We start from the raw sequence: 15,991 nt of genomic DNA, 5'->3' as shown, positions 1-15,991 counted from the left end.
TTGCGAAGTTTGGCTTTTTTTGTCAACAAATGGCCAAATCAACGCTCCACCTGATTTTCTAGCATCGACACAGGATAGATTTTTACAACCTCATTTCTCTATTAAATGGATGTGAAAGAACTGCAAGTCCAGCGAAATATGCTCTGGTCACTTTTGCTAGCATCATCCTATTTGTTCCTTCCACTATTAAAGTGCTATTTAGAATGAATGATGCAATGAAACAACCACTACACAGTTTTATCCCTAAGGAGAAAAAGTTATACATCTTGTCAGCATATCTCTATAAACCAAATAAATATACTGTTTCATTTCTTTAAAAATATTCCATTTATCATTTAAATAGACTTTATTTGTAGAGGTATCATGAATATAGTTTTACTTTAGACACTTAGATGTTACAAAGTCTTCCTTGACCACTTCAGTCCTATAACCTCCCACAAAGGCAAATTATCCTATCTGGTCGGTTTTTGTGTCTCTAGACCTTTTACTTTTTAAATTTGTGCATGCATAGGTGGAGCCCATAGTGATAATTTTCAATCCAGGCTGCACATTATAAGCATATGGGGTACCCTTAAATATACTGATAGCAAAACTGTCACCCAAACAAAATGAATCAGAATCTCTGCATGTCAGGCCCTGCAAAGATATTTTTTAAAAGCTTCAAGGTGGCGTAACTGTTCTTAAGAATCTCTGGCAATACACAGTTGTTATTTTTTTTTAACTATAAATAATACTTTATTGAACATAGTATATTTCAGTTATTGATGTTTTTCTGTGATTATTGAAAAGCTAATGTAATTTAAAGAATTAAAAACTTTAAATTTTTAGAAGTAAAAAAATTTTTTAAATTTAAAATTCTTTAATGTTTTTAAGAGATTGAGCCTACTCATCAAATGTGATTTTTTTAAAAATATATAACACCAAAATGTATAGATAATATGAAAAGTTACCTTCCTTATAGTAGCCTAACTGATTGAACAATTAACGTCTACTATTTTATTGCCATATTTTAAAAACTCTAGTAATTTCTCACCAAACTCAAAACTGAAAATAAAACCCAAATCCTTTATCCCTTACTGTGACTCACAAAGCTGTACGTGTTTTGACCCCCTATTTCCCTCCCTCTTTCTCCCTTTCTCTCCCTGCCCCTGAGATTCAAGATGCGCCTAACAACTTGCTGCTCCTTGAATTCACGAAGCCCCCATTTCAGCTCATAGGGGTTGTTCCCTCCATGTCCTTTCTGCGGTTTACTTCCTTTTTCACTCAAGTCTCTTCCCAGTACCACCTCCTCAATAAAGCCTTCTTTGATCACCCTTTCTGCCACACTTTTCAAATATCACCCTGTGAATTGGAGTGGCATCCCAAAGAAGTTTTATTTCCCATGAGGTATTTGGAAAAGCTTGGGAATTATGGTGGTCCTGGAATGGCTCATTCTCTCTCTCTGTCTCTCTCTTTTTAAAAGAATATTTTTTATTTATTCAATTTTTATTTTACTTTAAGTTCTGGGATACATGTGCAGAATGTGCCGGTTTGTTACATAGGTATATACGTGTATTCGTGGTTTGCTGCACCTGTCAGCCCGTTGTCATTCTCTTAAGATTGTGTAACTTTGGGAATACATTGTATAGAAAATAAAATATATATTTTCCCTACAGATTACTCAAACCTTCATCATTAATATGAGGGATCCCAGGTGGTCTTAGAACTTTGTGGAACTCATTCCGAACCCTAGCATCATATTTCCAAAGATCATGAAAATAAATCCAGAGGAAGGAAGGCTATATAGTGTAGCTAGAAATGCTGAGAAATGCTAAGTTAAAAATGCCACGTTTTGTTTCTACTGGGTTTTCAGAATCTTTGAGTATTAATATCGGTTGAAAATTTCCAACTTGTTATTGTATGCATATACACCAAACAGATTTGATCACAGAACTTTAATTGTAGAACATCTTGAGGAAGCAGGGCTTTTTGGTTCATATTGTAGAGTTTACTTTGTAGGGTTCTATGTCCAAAATGGTTACAACAGCACTCAAATCATGTAGTAAAAGTGTTACAATTTTCAGCATTCTTTTATGTCAGTTGAGTGGATTCTATATGCTCTAAAATAGGATATAATATTTAAAAGGATAAGTAGAAACTTACTAAATATCTTCATAATTTCTCCTTTCCTGTTTCTTAAGTTTAACCCTCTTTTCAAGTTCTATGCTTATGAAATTACAAGCCTATCAAATACTAAACCACAGCCTATAAGAACAAGCCCCATTTAGCTGCTTCTCCTCTAAATACAGATCCCATCTCGCTCCTACTCCTTGGCTATAGGTCCTGAAAATATTGTCTTTAACTGTCCTAATAGCCTGATCTCATTTCTCCACACACTCCGCTGGAGTGTGAGTCCACTGGTCTTCTGAAACCTCTCTCGCTATATTCCCAATGGCCCCATATTTCTAAATCCAATAGGTTCTATTTAATAGTCTCCTTTCTTTACCTGGCAAGATCTTTCAATGTGGATAGCTCCCTTTGGAACACTTCTCTTGAATTCTGTGATTTCATATGCTTCTGATTTTCCTTTTACTCTTCTATCCTCTCCCCTGAAGTTTCCTTTTCCTAACAAATGAGCAGAAAATATTGTTTGTTTTTTTTAACACTCTTCCCTAGACTCCGTTATCCCTGATACCCCTCTCTTCTTAATCTAAGGGCTTCACCTGTTCCATTCTACTTTCTTAGTATGAATTCTATGCCATAGTGTAATGGCATGCCACTAACACCTAGATTTAGATCTCTAGACAAAGTATCCATTTTGGGCTTCAAATGCACATTTGTAATTGCTTACATATGTATATATCCCATGGAACTTACAAACGCATTTCCAAAACCAGATTAATTAGTTCTTTCCATCCTCATTTAATGTTAGTGTTCCTCTTCTTAGTAATATTTTCTATAAGCAAGGATCCAGCTCCATATTTAGCGGCACTGCCCTTTTGAAATAGCACATTATTTGTAGTTATTTGTTAAACACCTAGCTCTCCTCTCCTGATGACAATATTATTCCATCTCAGTTACTGCTGAGCCCTCTCTACAATCCCAGTATCCAACTTAATGTCTACCACATAAATAATAGTTTAATAAAAAATAATTCTTTTCAAATGAAGTTGGATGTGTAGATTTTAATACATAAATTTTAATGATCCTATATTCAAAATAAGTATTGAAAAATAAAAATACCTAATGTTTACTGGAAACATATTCTATAATACCCTATATTATAGTGGATTTCTTTTCTTTCTTTCTTTCTTTCCTTCTTCTTTCCTTCTTTCCTTCTTTCTTTCCTTCTTTCTCTCTTTTTCTTTCCATCTTTCTTTCTTTCCTTCTTTCTCTCTTTTTCTTTCCATCTTTCTTTCTTTTCTTTTTCTCTTTCTTTTCTTTTCTTTTCTTTTCTTTTCTTTTCTTTTCTTTTCTTTTCTTTTCTTTCCTTCCTTCCTTCCTTCCTTCCTTCCTTCCTTCCTTCCTTCCTTCCTTCCTTTCTTTCTTTCTTTCTTTCTTTCCTTCTTTCTTTCTCTTTTCTTTTCTTTCTTTTCTTTTCTTTTTTCTTTTCTTTTCTTCTTTTCTTGGAGTCTCACTCTGTTGCCCAGGCTGGAGTGCAATGGTGCGATCTCAGTTTACCACAACCTCCGCCTTCCGGGTTCAAGCGATTCTCCAGCCACAGCCTCCTGAGTAGCTGGGATTATAGGCACGCATCACTATGCCTGGCAAATTTTTGTATTTTTAGTTGACATGGGGTTTCACCATGTTGATCAGTCTGGTCTCAAACTCCTGACCTCATGATTCATCTACCTCAGTCACCCAAAGTGCTGGGATTACAGGTGTGAGCCACTGCGCCCAGCCTATAGTGGATTTCTTATGTTTTTGCTTCCTCCTTTAAAGGTCATGGTAACTCAAGGAGGAAAGCCATAATATCCTGTGGAAGCAGACACTAAAGTTTAGAGAGGTTAACTTGTCTAAACTTACAGACCCAGTTACTAATAAAGCTCATGTAATTTTTCTATCAGAACTTTCTCCCTTTGGTAATCTGTGTGATCATGTGGAAATGGTTATGTAAAAGGTTATGCACTTGTATAAATAAACAGAGAGCTAATCAGAACTCTGAAAGTCACATGTTGGTAGTGGTCAGCAATCAATCTGTTAAATAAACAATTTTAAACAGGTAGAGAGTATATTAATCTCAAAATCAAATACTAGAATGCAGTTGAAACTGCTTGAGTTAATATCAGTTGAAATCAAAATAGGAACTATGTTGTCCCTGACAACTATGATGTTCTGAGAGCTGAGGACATAGTTACTCCTGAGAAGTTATGACAGTGGCTAAGTACTGCTTACATTGCTCTATTTACACCATTCAATGTACTATTTGAATAAACTGTACTTTTATTTTCTAATTAGCATGATGGCAGCAATGTGTACAGTACATTGTTTTCATTTCCCTATATGTCAAATCATTAAGACTTTTCTGATCTCATGTTTGTTTGTTTGTTTGTTTGTTTTCCCAATACAGGGTCTTGCTCTGTTGCACAGGCTGGAGTACAAGTGGCACCATCACAGTTCACTGCAACCTCGACCTCCCAGGCTCAAGGGAGCCTCACACCTCAGCCTCCCAAGCAGCTGGGAATACAGGTATATGCCACCATGCCTAGCTAATTTTCTTCTTCTTCTTCCTTTTTTTTTTTTTTTGGATAGACACAGGATTAGTTATATTGTTCAGACTGGCCTGAAACTCCTGGACTGAAGTGATCCTCTTGCCTCAGCCTCCCAAAGCATTGAGATTATAGGCATGAGCCACCACATCCAGTCACATCTCAGGTCTTTAGTGATTAGAGTATCACTATTTTACAAACTCTGGGCCATATGAAGGACACATAATATTTAAATATGTAGTAATAGGCAAGGTTGTCATTTCCAACTTGTCTGGTACAAATACACTGAATATCATATTGTATCTACAAATTTAAACATCATTAAATCATTCTCAAAGGAATTCAGAAGGTATATCTATTTTAGTAACTATTATTGCCTAAGAGAAAAAAGTAAAATAAGTATTTGTAATCATTAAATCCTTTAATAGCGAAAAGCCACCATCATGGAATCCAGAAGTGGATTTTTGCCATAAACTCTAGCTACTTAATGTAAACCAACTAATCTTCTTTGAGCCTTTTCTTTTTTCTTTTAAATTAAGGTGGTTATACTATGTTGTTTCTTAAGAGCCAATTTAAAATCCTACGTTCTTAGGAAAAGCCAAGGTCAGATCCATAATTGAACTACACTTAAATAAGAACATTATCACTAAGACACAGAGATAAAGAATAAAAGGATCTTGGAGTTCAGCTCCTCCAAGTTCCCCTTTTACACATGAGAGGGAAACTGTAGCCAGAGAAATAGATTGGAGCAAACTGGGGAGAAAGCTAGAAATGGGAATTAGTAAAATACCTGACTCCTTGCTTTATAAACTATCTGCCAGAAGGCCATACTTAGCATTTCCTTGTTCTTTGAAGAAAAGTGACAGGAGGAAAGGGGGATTTACCCCTTCCTTTAATGTTAAGCGCATGGAAAAGCCTTTGTTATTGTTGTTGTTTTCATTGTAATGATTTCCAGTGGTCATTTACCACGTCCAGTGGCCATTTACCAGGTCCACTAAACTGGGCGAGGGAGTTCAAATGACTCCTCTTCCTTCATCCTTACTATACTTTTGCTCTCTATTTTTATTGTTCCTATAGCAAGGTTTCCAGGAATTACATTGGTAGGAATTCAACTGGCATCCTCTGGAGGTAACCAGATGCCCAGCTGCTCCTGGAGGAGACATATGGAAATGGGTGAGTTCTTCTTGTGGATTCTACTCAGTTACTCTTTTTTTGGGTGGGGTCAACTATGGTTCTTTGGATAATACTGTAAGTTTCATTTGCCAAGTAATTTTATGTGTTTGGATATAAACTTTCAAAATAAATGGATTTCAAATATATTTTAATGTAAAATTATTATATAGCAAAATATAAAGTAGGGAGAAGATAAAATTATTTTGTTTCTACCTTACAAATAGAACTATGAGTACTTTGAATATACTTAATATACAAATATTTGCTTACTCCTACAATTTGAATTCATTTTTAAAAAAAACTTAGCATTATAAAATAAGCATTTCCCTGTTGTCACAGACTTTGTAATCATCATCAAACATTAATCATAATTGTTGTGTTATTATTAAGCAACAGCTAGTCTCTTTGAAATGACTCATAACTACAAAAATTAATCTAGAGATATTGCAAATTGTGTTTATGCCATAACCCTTTTGTATTTAGCAAGCATAAGCAATACTTTTATTTGTTATAGTGTATTATTTGATATTAAGCTTAATCCTCAGAAAAACAACTAATGTTGAATAATATATTATTCAGTAAAAAGTTTCACTTCAAGGAAAATAAGAAATCTTACACTAAATGGAATTAATGCTTCAAAATTCATATTTCATATTTTAAAATGTTGGATATAGATTAATACTATGAACTTATCAAGTCCTATTATTTTATGGCCCAACCTCTATTGCAGGACTTACAGCTGTCTTTATTTGCATACTTACTGCACTTCTGGGATTTACATAATCAATCCCAAGGGTAGTCATGGCTTTCACAATAGCTAGGATGGATTGCAATGTATTACTGTAAATTACTGCTTTGAACTCCAGGCATTCTTGCTCACTGTAACCATTCTTATGGATGATCCTATAATTTAAACATGAAAAGTTTTGTGAGTTGAATAATTGCTTGTAACACTAAAGGACATCAAAATAAATTTCTTGAATAAAATTATAGTATATATTCATTAAAAAGGAATTTTGACCATATGTATATGCTAAATCTGAACAGTTTCATGCCTTTGGACTTCTATTATCATTGTCATTTATACAATATTTTCTTTCTCGGCTACCCATGATAAATATAAAAGTACATAGGATTTGTTATTTAAAAATACTTTTTAAAAACGGGAAATCATAAACATTATACTTTGAAAGCTCTTTTTTTTTTTTTAAGAGAAAAATTTCTAGATTCCCAGGACAAAGATATATACAGAGTTCTGAAAGTTGACCTTGTGTTTACAACCTGATGTCTAGAGGAAGTGAAGTCATTTAGATCATTCATGTCTTTTCCTATCATTCTGGAAAAATAGGAGTGCCTGCTTTCTATTTACAGCATTAACAAAGGCATTTTTTTAGTACAGGTAATTGCCCTCTGTTAAATCTCTTGACAGTTCTCCATCTGTGTACGTGCCACTGAGTTATAAAAGTTGAAACGCTCGACATTTTATTTGGCTGAACTCTTCTCTACCTTCCACTCATTCAGTCAAAATCAAGATTTTACTAGTAGTTTTGGAATAATCACTTAAAATAGATTCGCCTATCAAAAGCTAAAATCATTACATGTGCCAGTTATGTATTTTTGCATTTTTATTGCAGAATATGTTTTTGTTCCTTTTTGTTTTTTCTTATTGTTTTGAAGTGCTTTGTATTAATTAGGCATCTTTTTGGATGTCATCCTACTAAAGATTTATATTGTGTCTACACGTATAAAGGCTTTAGCACGGGAGGAAGAACACAAACGCATCTTTAATGTCTTTGAAGTTATTAGAACCTTCATATTCAAGAAATCTGAACTGAAAGGAGTAAAGGCAGGGCCTATGCTTATTATATGTTTTTTTTTATATTTGATTACCAATCATTTCTGAATTTCTACTTTAAACATGATTATGTTTGTCCTGCTGCCTTAAACCATTAAGTCACTAAAATAAGTAAATAAATAAACAGACAAAGGCTGTAGAAAATGCAGTAAAATATCTTTATGGATAGATCAGGAATAAGCTTATTAAAGAAATCCCAGTTTTCTGTCAAATTGAACTTGGAAAATTATATTAATTATTAAATTAAAATGGCAACTGTGAGTAAACATGGACATTGGTTTTCTTCATGAAACAAGTTCTGACTGTTATCAGAAGATGAGGAGGGATTTATCACAAAGCAAAATAATAAAAACAGATGTAAAGATGTCCAGCTGAAGTGGGACTTTAAACAAACATCATTTTTTCCATGAGCTGCATATGTAAATTTCTGTGAGATAGAGCACTCCAACTCCAAAGATGCTTCCTAGGTCTTTGAAATTAATAGGCTTTTACTGGGTATTTTCTGTGACATACTATGTTATGTGTTAAAGAATATCCTTCTTTCCAAAACCATAGACTGGAGCTCCACTGTATAATATGTTAGTCACTGGCTGATTAATTAAAATTAAATAAAATTAAAATTTTAGTTTCTCTTTTTTTTTTTTTTTTTTTGAGACGGAGTTTCGCTCTTGTTACCCAGGCTGGAGTGCAATGGCGCGATCTCGGCTCACCACAACCTCCGCCTCCTGGGTTCAGGCAATTCTCCTGCCTCAGCCTCCCGAGTAGCTGGGATTACAGGCACGCGCCACCATGCCCAGCTGATTTTTTGCATTTTTAGTAGAGACGGGGTTTCACCATGTTGACCAGGATGGTCTCGATCTCTTGACCTTGTGATCCACCCTCCTCAGCCTCCCAAATTGCTGGGATTACAGGCGTGAGCCACCGCGCCCGGCAAAATTTTAGTTTCTCAATCACACTGTCAGCATTACAAGTGGCTATTAAAGCCACGTGTGGCTAGCAGTTGCCATATTTCAAGGCAAGCTAGAGAACTTTCCTATCACCACACAAAGTTCTGTTGAAGAGTAGTGGTTATAAGAAGGCAGAGCATATAAAGAGATTTGTGAACATTATGATAATGGTAGTAAGACGCTATAGAAAAGAAAACGTGATAAACTCTATTAGAAGTGGTTATAAAGATCAAAGAAGACATCCTGGAAGCAGTGATAATCAGCTGATTGTTCAAGGAGAGTTATTCCTAGATGGTCAAAAGGAGAGAGAATCATGCTAGGCAGAAAGATCAGTATGAGCCAATAGATGCTTACAATTATCAAACATTCAATATGTGCCAAGCACTGTTGTATGTGCCTCATCTGTCTTCTTAGTAATTACGATCTACATTTTATAAATAAGAAATGTCAGCAATACCCCCAACTTATTCAGTTGTTGTGTGTTACAGCTGGGCCACAAACACAATCTGATTTCAGCCCATGATCTTAGTCCCAAAGCTCAGCCTTCTATAATGTGCTAGTCTACAGACTTATAAAAGGTCAGCATTAGTGAAGCAGGAAGTAGGAGGGAAGAAATTGCAGGACAGTAGAATAAAAACATCAGCAAGAATTGGACTCCAGTGTCTTGTGTGCCAGGACAAGGAAATTGATCTTGATAACACGGGTGAAGAGTTGAATTCAAGGAGATACAATCAGCTTTAAATGAATCAGTTCATGGCAGTGTAGATAATGCGATGACGCGAAGGGAAGGGAGGTAGAAGCTCCTTAGGAAGATACTGAAATAAACTAGGTCAGAAATGATGAAGTTTTGAAGTAAAGCAGTGGAGATCATTGGCGTGTTGGAGACAAATTATGTAGATGTGGCATGACTTAGTGAAGGGGTGAAGGGTTAGCATAACTACACTGAGATTTATTGCATTGTAGGCTGGTGTTGTTGTAATTAATGCTAGGGCAATAGAGGCCAGATGAGAGATAAATTTGTTTATTCTGATTTGGACCTAGCCAGATAATATAGCAGTAGATGTATCTGCCTCCCTAGTTTAGACAAAATGTGTGAGTTTGAAAGAAATATTCTGAAACAGTCTGCTTGAAGATTCTAGTGAAAATCATAGAAATCCAGTAGTTTTCATTTCATGAAGGTACAGAGTAAGAGAAGTACTAGTGTCTCCTGGCACATCAGATACACGAACATTTTAAATGTAGTCAGAGATAGAGTTAGAAGAATAAAGGAGATAGAGTTAGACAAACTGGGAAAGAGTTCTAGAAGCTGAAGAAAAGTTTTCATAGGGAGATGTGATATCATGTGGAATTAATGTAAGGACTTAAGAAGACTTCATATAAAATGGCTATTCAGAGATGATATAAGAAATAATCTTTGTAAGGGCAACTTCCACAACTTACCAGAGGCAAATGTGTGATGCAAATAAGTAAAGAGAGCTAACTTTGATTATTCTTTGCAGAAATTCTACTGAGAAAAGGAAAGATAAGGCAGAATGAGAAGACTTGCTCTTTTTGCATTATAAAGGAAAGAAGTGCTCATTGTAGAAAATGTGAAAAGCCTAACAATATTAAAAGCAAAGGTGCTTTAAACTGTAAATTCCACTATTGAGAGAAAAATTGTATCTATTCGATCATACTTGAGATTAAGATGTTCATGCACCAGGTGCAGTGGCTCACAGCTATAATCCCAGCACTTTGGGAGGCTGAGGCAGGTGGATCACTTGAAGTCAGGAGTTTGAGACCACCCTGGCCAACATGGTGAAACCCCATCTCTACTAAAAATACAAAAATCAAACAAAAAAAAATTAGCTGGGCATAATGGCAGGCTCCTGTAATCCCAGCTACTTGGTAGGCTGAGGCAGGAGAATTGCTTGAATCTGAGAGGTGGAAGTTGCAGTGAGCCAAGATTGTGCCATTGTACTGCAGTCCGGGTGACACAGCAAGACCATTTCTCAAATAAATAAAATAAAAAATAAAATGTTCATGCAATTTTGTATCCTGGTTTTTTAGTTAACATAGCGTTTTCTCATATTAAAACCTTCTCATGTACTTGAGATTAATACATGATTTGTAATAGCTATATAATATGGCAATTGAAGAATGAATAGTCCTATAACTTTGCAACCTAATTGTTTATGTTTCATTTTAATTTGTGGTACTTTATTCTATCCCAAATTTCATTATCTTAAATAAGGATATAAGTCTTTATACAGGCTTTTATATTTTATATTTTTAAATTACTTTATTTTCACACTTTTGCATATTTTGATATTTTATTTTTGAGAATTATCAGAAGCATATTTAGAAGATCAATAATTGCAATTTTCCCAGCTTACTATGTATATTAAAATTATTTTTATAAATTTTCAGTAACATATAATTTTATAAGTAACAATTAAAAATACCCAGTTCTCAAAACCTCATTCTTAGTAGGTAATATTATTTTTAAATTATTGTTTGTCAATTTACTGCAATGAAAAATTACCTCATTGATTGATTTTTAACTTTATAATTAATGAGGTTATCCTAAAATACATTATCTATTGAATTTTGTCATTTGTGAACTCTCTGTTCATAGCCTATCCCCATTTATGTGTATTGGGATGCTTATTGTTTTACTTAGCAATCTATGGAACTTTGTATATTAGTCACCAATTATTTATCTATCATATTTATTATAATTTTTTTCAGTTTTCTAATTTTAGTTTAATTTTTTTATGGTTTACTATATTTAAAAGTTTTAATTTTTACATAGCCAAATAATGGGTCTTTTTTTTTTTTTTTTAACTTAAGCTGACAGAGAATGGAGAAATGAAAAAAGATAAGAGAGGTTCAAGCATGGTCATAGCCTGGGAGACAAGATCAGGCAGACACTGTGATAATGTTATAAATGAATGCCAGATGACTTAGTTGTAAGGATGGACCTGAAATCTCAAAAATAGTACAATCCCAGGGAAGAGGATAAAGGAGCTCTATTCTTCAGAGACAGTAGGAAAGATCAAACGTTTGGTTGCAGATAAGTGAAGCTTAAATATTGGTTGATATGAAACTTACATGATATTATTACATAAAAGAAAAACAGTGGCTTAGACTGAAACCAGTTCCATTATTGACTGGCAGATATAAAGTATGTCCCTCATAAAGTATGTCCCAAAGAACAAGATCCTTTAATACATAACTTAAAAATATACTCAAAAATGGTCCTCCTCTTCTTCATCCTGCTTTTTCCTCCTCCTCTTCTTCCCTCCTCCTCCTCTTCCCTCCTCTTCTTCCCTCCTCCTCCTCTTCCCTCCTCCTCCTCTTCCCTCCTCCTCCTCTTCCCTCCTCCTCTTCTTCCATCCTCCTCCTCTTCCCTCCTCCTCCTCTTCCATCCTCCTCTTCTTCCCTCCTCCTCCTCCCCTTCCATCCTCCTCTTCTTCCCTCCTCCTCCTCCTCTTCTTCCCTTCTCCTCCACCTCTTCCCTCCTCCTCTTCTTCCCTCCTCCTCCTCTTCCCTCCTCCTCCTCTTCCCTCCTCCTCCTCTTCCCTCCTCCTCCTCTTCCATCCTCCTCTTCTTCCCTTCTCCTCCACCTCTTCCCTCCTCCTCTTCTTCCCTCCTCCTCCTCTTCCATCCTCCTCCTCTTCCCTTCGCCTCCTCTTCCCTTCTCCTTCCCTTTCTTCCTTCTCCTTCTGCTGCTATTACTGATGCTTCTGTTTCTTCTTCTTTTACTTCTTTTTAGCAACAATTATCCTTTAAAATTCTCTAGCAGTAACAGAGCCAGGAGGTTTCACCTATTTACCTTTGCTTATCAGTTACCATTTTGTTCAGGTGGACATTGCATTCTTGAATTATGGCATTTTTGTTTTTATTATTTTCATATTAAGGAATTCAGGTCTAGTTATTTCATTTTAAAAAGGAAAAAGAGAAAGGAAATGCAAAAATACCTCAAAATTCATGATAGTGATTAAGCATTTCATTCTCAGCTAGGCAAGATGCCAATGAGATTAAAAATAATGTTTTCTCAAAGATTCAAATGGATCATTGATTGACATATTTTTAAATATTTACAGTTGATGCTCACATTATAAAGCCCTTGATATTCCCAGATTAATATAACTAAAATATAATGCTTTAAACATTTGTCTTGTTGAGAGGCACATTTTTTAAAAATGGAAATTATAATATTATTCATCTGCAACATTTTCTGCTAAAGAATACAAGGTATATTTGCACAGGAACTACGACCACTCTGCTGTGACTCATGATTTAGAAAAGACTGTCAATCAGCATTTACAAAAGCATGTATTTTAAGAATGGTCAAATACATGGACAGACATCAAATATTAAACATTTGAGACAGTTATGTACCTACTTCATTTGTTTAACAATAGTACTTTTCCCAGATTCTCCCGCTCCTGCAACATAAAAAGAGGAATATTATTAACTGATATACCAAATTTGTATAGATATTAAAAGCTAGCTATCACTTTTCATGGAGAATCTTTAAATTTTTTTTTTGTAGGCTTAGGGGGTACAAGTGGAGTTTTGTTACATGCATGTACTGTGTAGTGGTGAAGTCTGGTCTTTTAATGTACCTATCATCTGAATGTTGTACATTGTACCCAACAGGTAATTTTTCATTCCTCACCCCCTCCCAAGCTCCTACTTTTACAAGTCTCCGGTGTCTATTATTCTACTCTGTATGGCCATGTGTATGCATTGTTTAGTTCCCACTTATAAGTGAGAACATGTCGTATTTGACTTTCTGCTTCTGAACTATTTTAATTAAGATAGTGGTCTCCAGTTTCATCCATTTGCTGCCAAAGACATGATTTTGTTCTTTTTCATCGCTGAGTAGTATTCCATGGTGTGTGTGTGTGTGTGTGTGTGTGTGTGTGTGTGTGTGTGTGTGTATCACATTTTCATTGTCCAATTTTCTGTTGATGGACACTTAGGTTGATTCCATGACTTTCTATTATAAATATTGCTGCAATAAACATACAAGCTCAAGTGTCTTTTAATAATAATATGGGATGGGCATGGTGGATCATGCTTGTAATCTCAGCACTTTGGGAGGCCAAAGCATGTGGATCACCTGAGGTCAGGAGTTTGAGACCAGCCTGACCAACATGGAGAAACCCTGTCTCTACTGAAAATACAAAATTAGCTGGGTGTGGTGGTGCATGCCTGTAATCCCAGTGATTAGGGAGGCTGAGGCAGGAGAATCACTTGAACCAAGGAGGCGGAGGTTGGATGAGCTGAGATCATGCCATTGTACTCCAGCCTGGGCAACAAGAGTGAAACTCCATCTCAAAAAATAATAATAACAATACATTTTCCTTTGAGTAGATATCCAGTAGTGGGATTGCCGGATCAAATGGTTGTCCTATTTTTAACCCTGAGAAATATCCATACTGCTTTTCCATAGAGGTTGTACTAACTTACATGCCACCAACAGGGCATAAGCATTCCGTTTTCTCCACATCCCTGCTAGTACCTGTTGTTTTGTGACTTTTTAATAATGGCCATTTTGACTTTGTGTAATGTGATCTCTTACTGCAGTTTTAATTTACATTTCTCTGATGATTAGTCGTGGTGAACATATTCTTATGTGATTGTTAGCCATTGGTATGTCTTCTTTGAAAAATGTCTGTTCATGTTTTTTGCCCACTTTTTGAGGGGTTGTTTGCTTTTTTCTCATTGAGATTGAATTCCTTGTAGATTCTGGATATTAGTCCTTTGTTCGATGATGCATAGCTTGCAAGTGTTTTCTCATTCTGTAGGTTGTCTGTTTACTCTGTTGATTATTTATGTGCAGAGCTTTTTAGTTTATCCCATTTGCCTATTTTTGTTTGTTACATTTGCTTTTGAAGTCTTAGTCACAAATTATTTGCCTAGGCCAATATCCAGAAGAGTTTTTCTTCTAGGGTTTTTACCATTTCCGGACTTAAGTCTTTAATCCATCTTGAGCTAATTTTTGTACGTGGTGAGAGATATAGGTCCAGTTTCATTTTTCTGTATATGGCTAATATATTTTATGGAAAATCTTTAACAGATACCTCTCTTAGTGTATCTTCTAAAGCAAACATTATATACTGTCAAGGAAAAAATATATTACTGCATTTGAATATAATTTGGGAAGCTTTTATCTCCTGGCTTTGCAGCCCCCCAAAAAATCGTCCTCAACTCCATAGTCTCTAGATTACTCTCATTCTCCCAGAATGCCTTCTTATATACACTATTGATTGAATAGCAAGAAAAAATACCCAACAACTAGGTAATAACCTCTGATTTTTCGGAACAGTACAAAGCCTATTGTCTTTGGAGGATGGAAACTTGTCTCCAGCATCCCATTTACCTTGGTATATAGATAGTACAATTGCTTCTGTTTTAACAAAGGAATGTTGCTAATAACACTAACTAATTCTAAGGAGCCTGCAGGTAAGAATCAATATGGGAGTATTTAAAAATGGGTTATACATATCTGGGAAGGAGCAGGGCCTGGGCAAAGGAGGAGCTGGCAGTAATATTATAGAGAAACGTGTTGCATTTATCTGTAACAGCTATTTTAGTTGATGATATACAATATAACACTTTATTTTGGTATCTCGTCAACTTTGCAAACATCATGTGCAGGAATACAAAATGCACATTATAAAAGATAAAACACAAATCTCTGGTGAAAAATCAGCGGTTGCTTTGTGCTATGCCTCAAGTTGTTTTCAGGACATTGCTTGAGTCTACTTTGTTATTAAGGTATTTTTTTTTTAATTTTTAAAAATTTTTTGGAAATGAAAACTACAAAGTACTGAAGTAAAGTGTAATGATCTAGGCTTGAGTGTTTTTTCTGTCCCTGTATGTGTGCGTGAGTGCATTTGTGTGCGTGCGTGCGTGTGTGCGTAATATCTTCAGTAAGTCTTTTAACTCCTTAATTTCCTCACCTATCAACTAAGAACATCTACTTCACAAGATTATTAGAATACTTTAGACATCATAAGCATGAAATTGTTTGCAAACTACAGTGCAAAATCAAACAAAAAACAATGTTAATTGAGAATACAAGCATCCAAAACACTTTGCCCTTTTTCATGAAGAGAAATCTAATGTTATCGTAGATACACTACATGTATTCAGCAAATGATGCTTTTTTCTACGTGAAAAAAGAATACTGACCCACATCACAATATACTAAAAATTAATTTGAAATGGCTTATAAACTTATATATAAAAACTAAAACCATGAAAGTTCTACAGAAATAAATAGTTGAAATATCTTTGCAACCTTGAATTCACCAAAATTCTTTTAGATA

At 35.1% G+C, this 15,991-nt stretch overlaps 1 protein-coding gene across 1 annotated transcript in view; it reads right to left on the bottom strand.

Annotated features, from left to right (window-relative positions):
* GNAT3 (G protein subunit alpha transducin 3) overlaps positions 1-15,991 on the bottom strand; it is a 58,082-nt gene that overhangs the window by 24,730 nt on the left and 17,361 nt on the right. Inside the window, exons 2-3 of the mRNA XM_017523124.2 lie at positions 13,054-13,096; positions 6,623-6,764 (exon numbers count right to left, since the gene is read on the bottom strand). Of these exons, the coding sequence (XP_017378613.1) occupies positions 6,623-6,764; positions 13,054-13,096 (185 nt within the window). The remainder of the gene's footprint in view (positions 1-6,622; positions 6,765-13,053; positions 13,097-15,991) is intronic.

Source organism: Cebus imitator, unplaced genomic scaffold, assembly GCF_001604975.1.
Source record: "Cebus imitator isolate Cc_AM_T3 unplaced genomic scaffold, Cebus_imitator-1.0 Scaffold26, whole genome shotgun sequence".
NCBI classification, from domain to species: domain Eukaryota; kingdom Metazoa; phylum Chordata; class Mammalia; order Primates; family Cebidae; genus Cebus; species Cebus imitator.
This window is presented reverse-complemented; position numbering and strand designations above follow the sequence as displayed.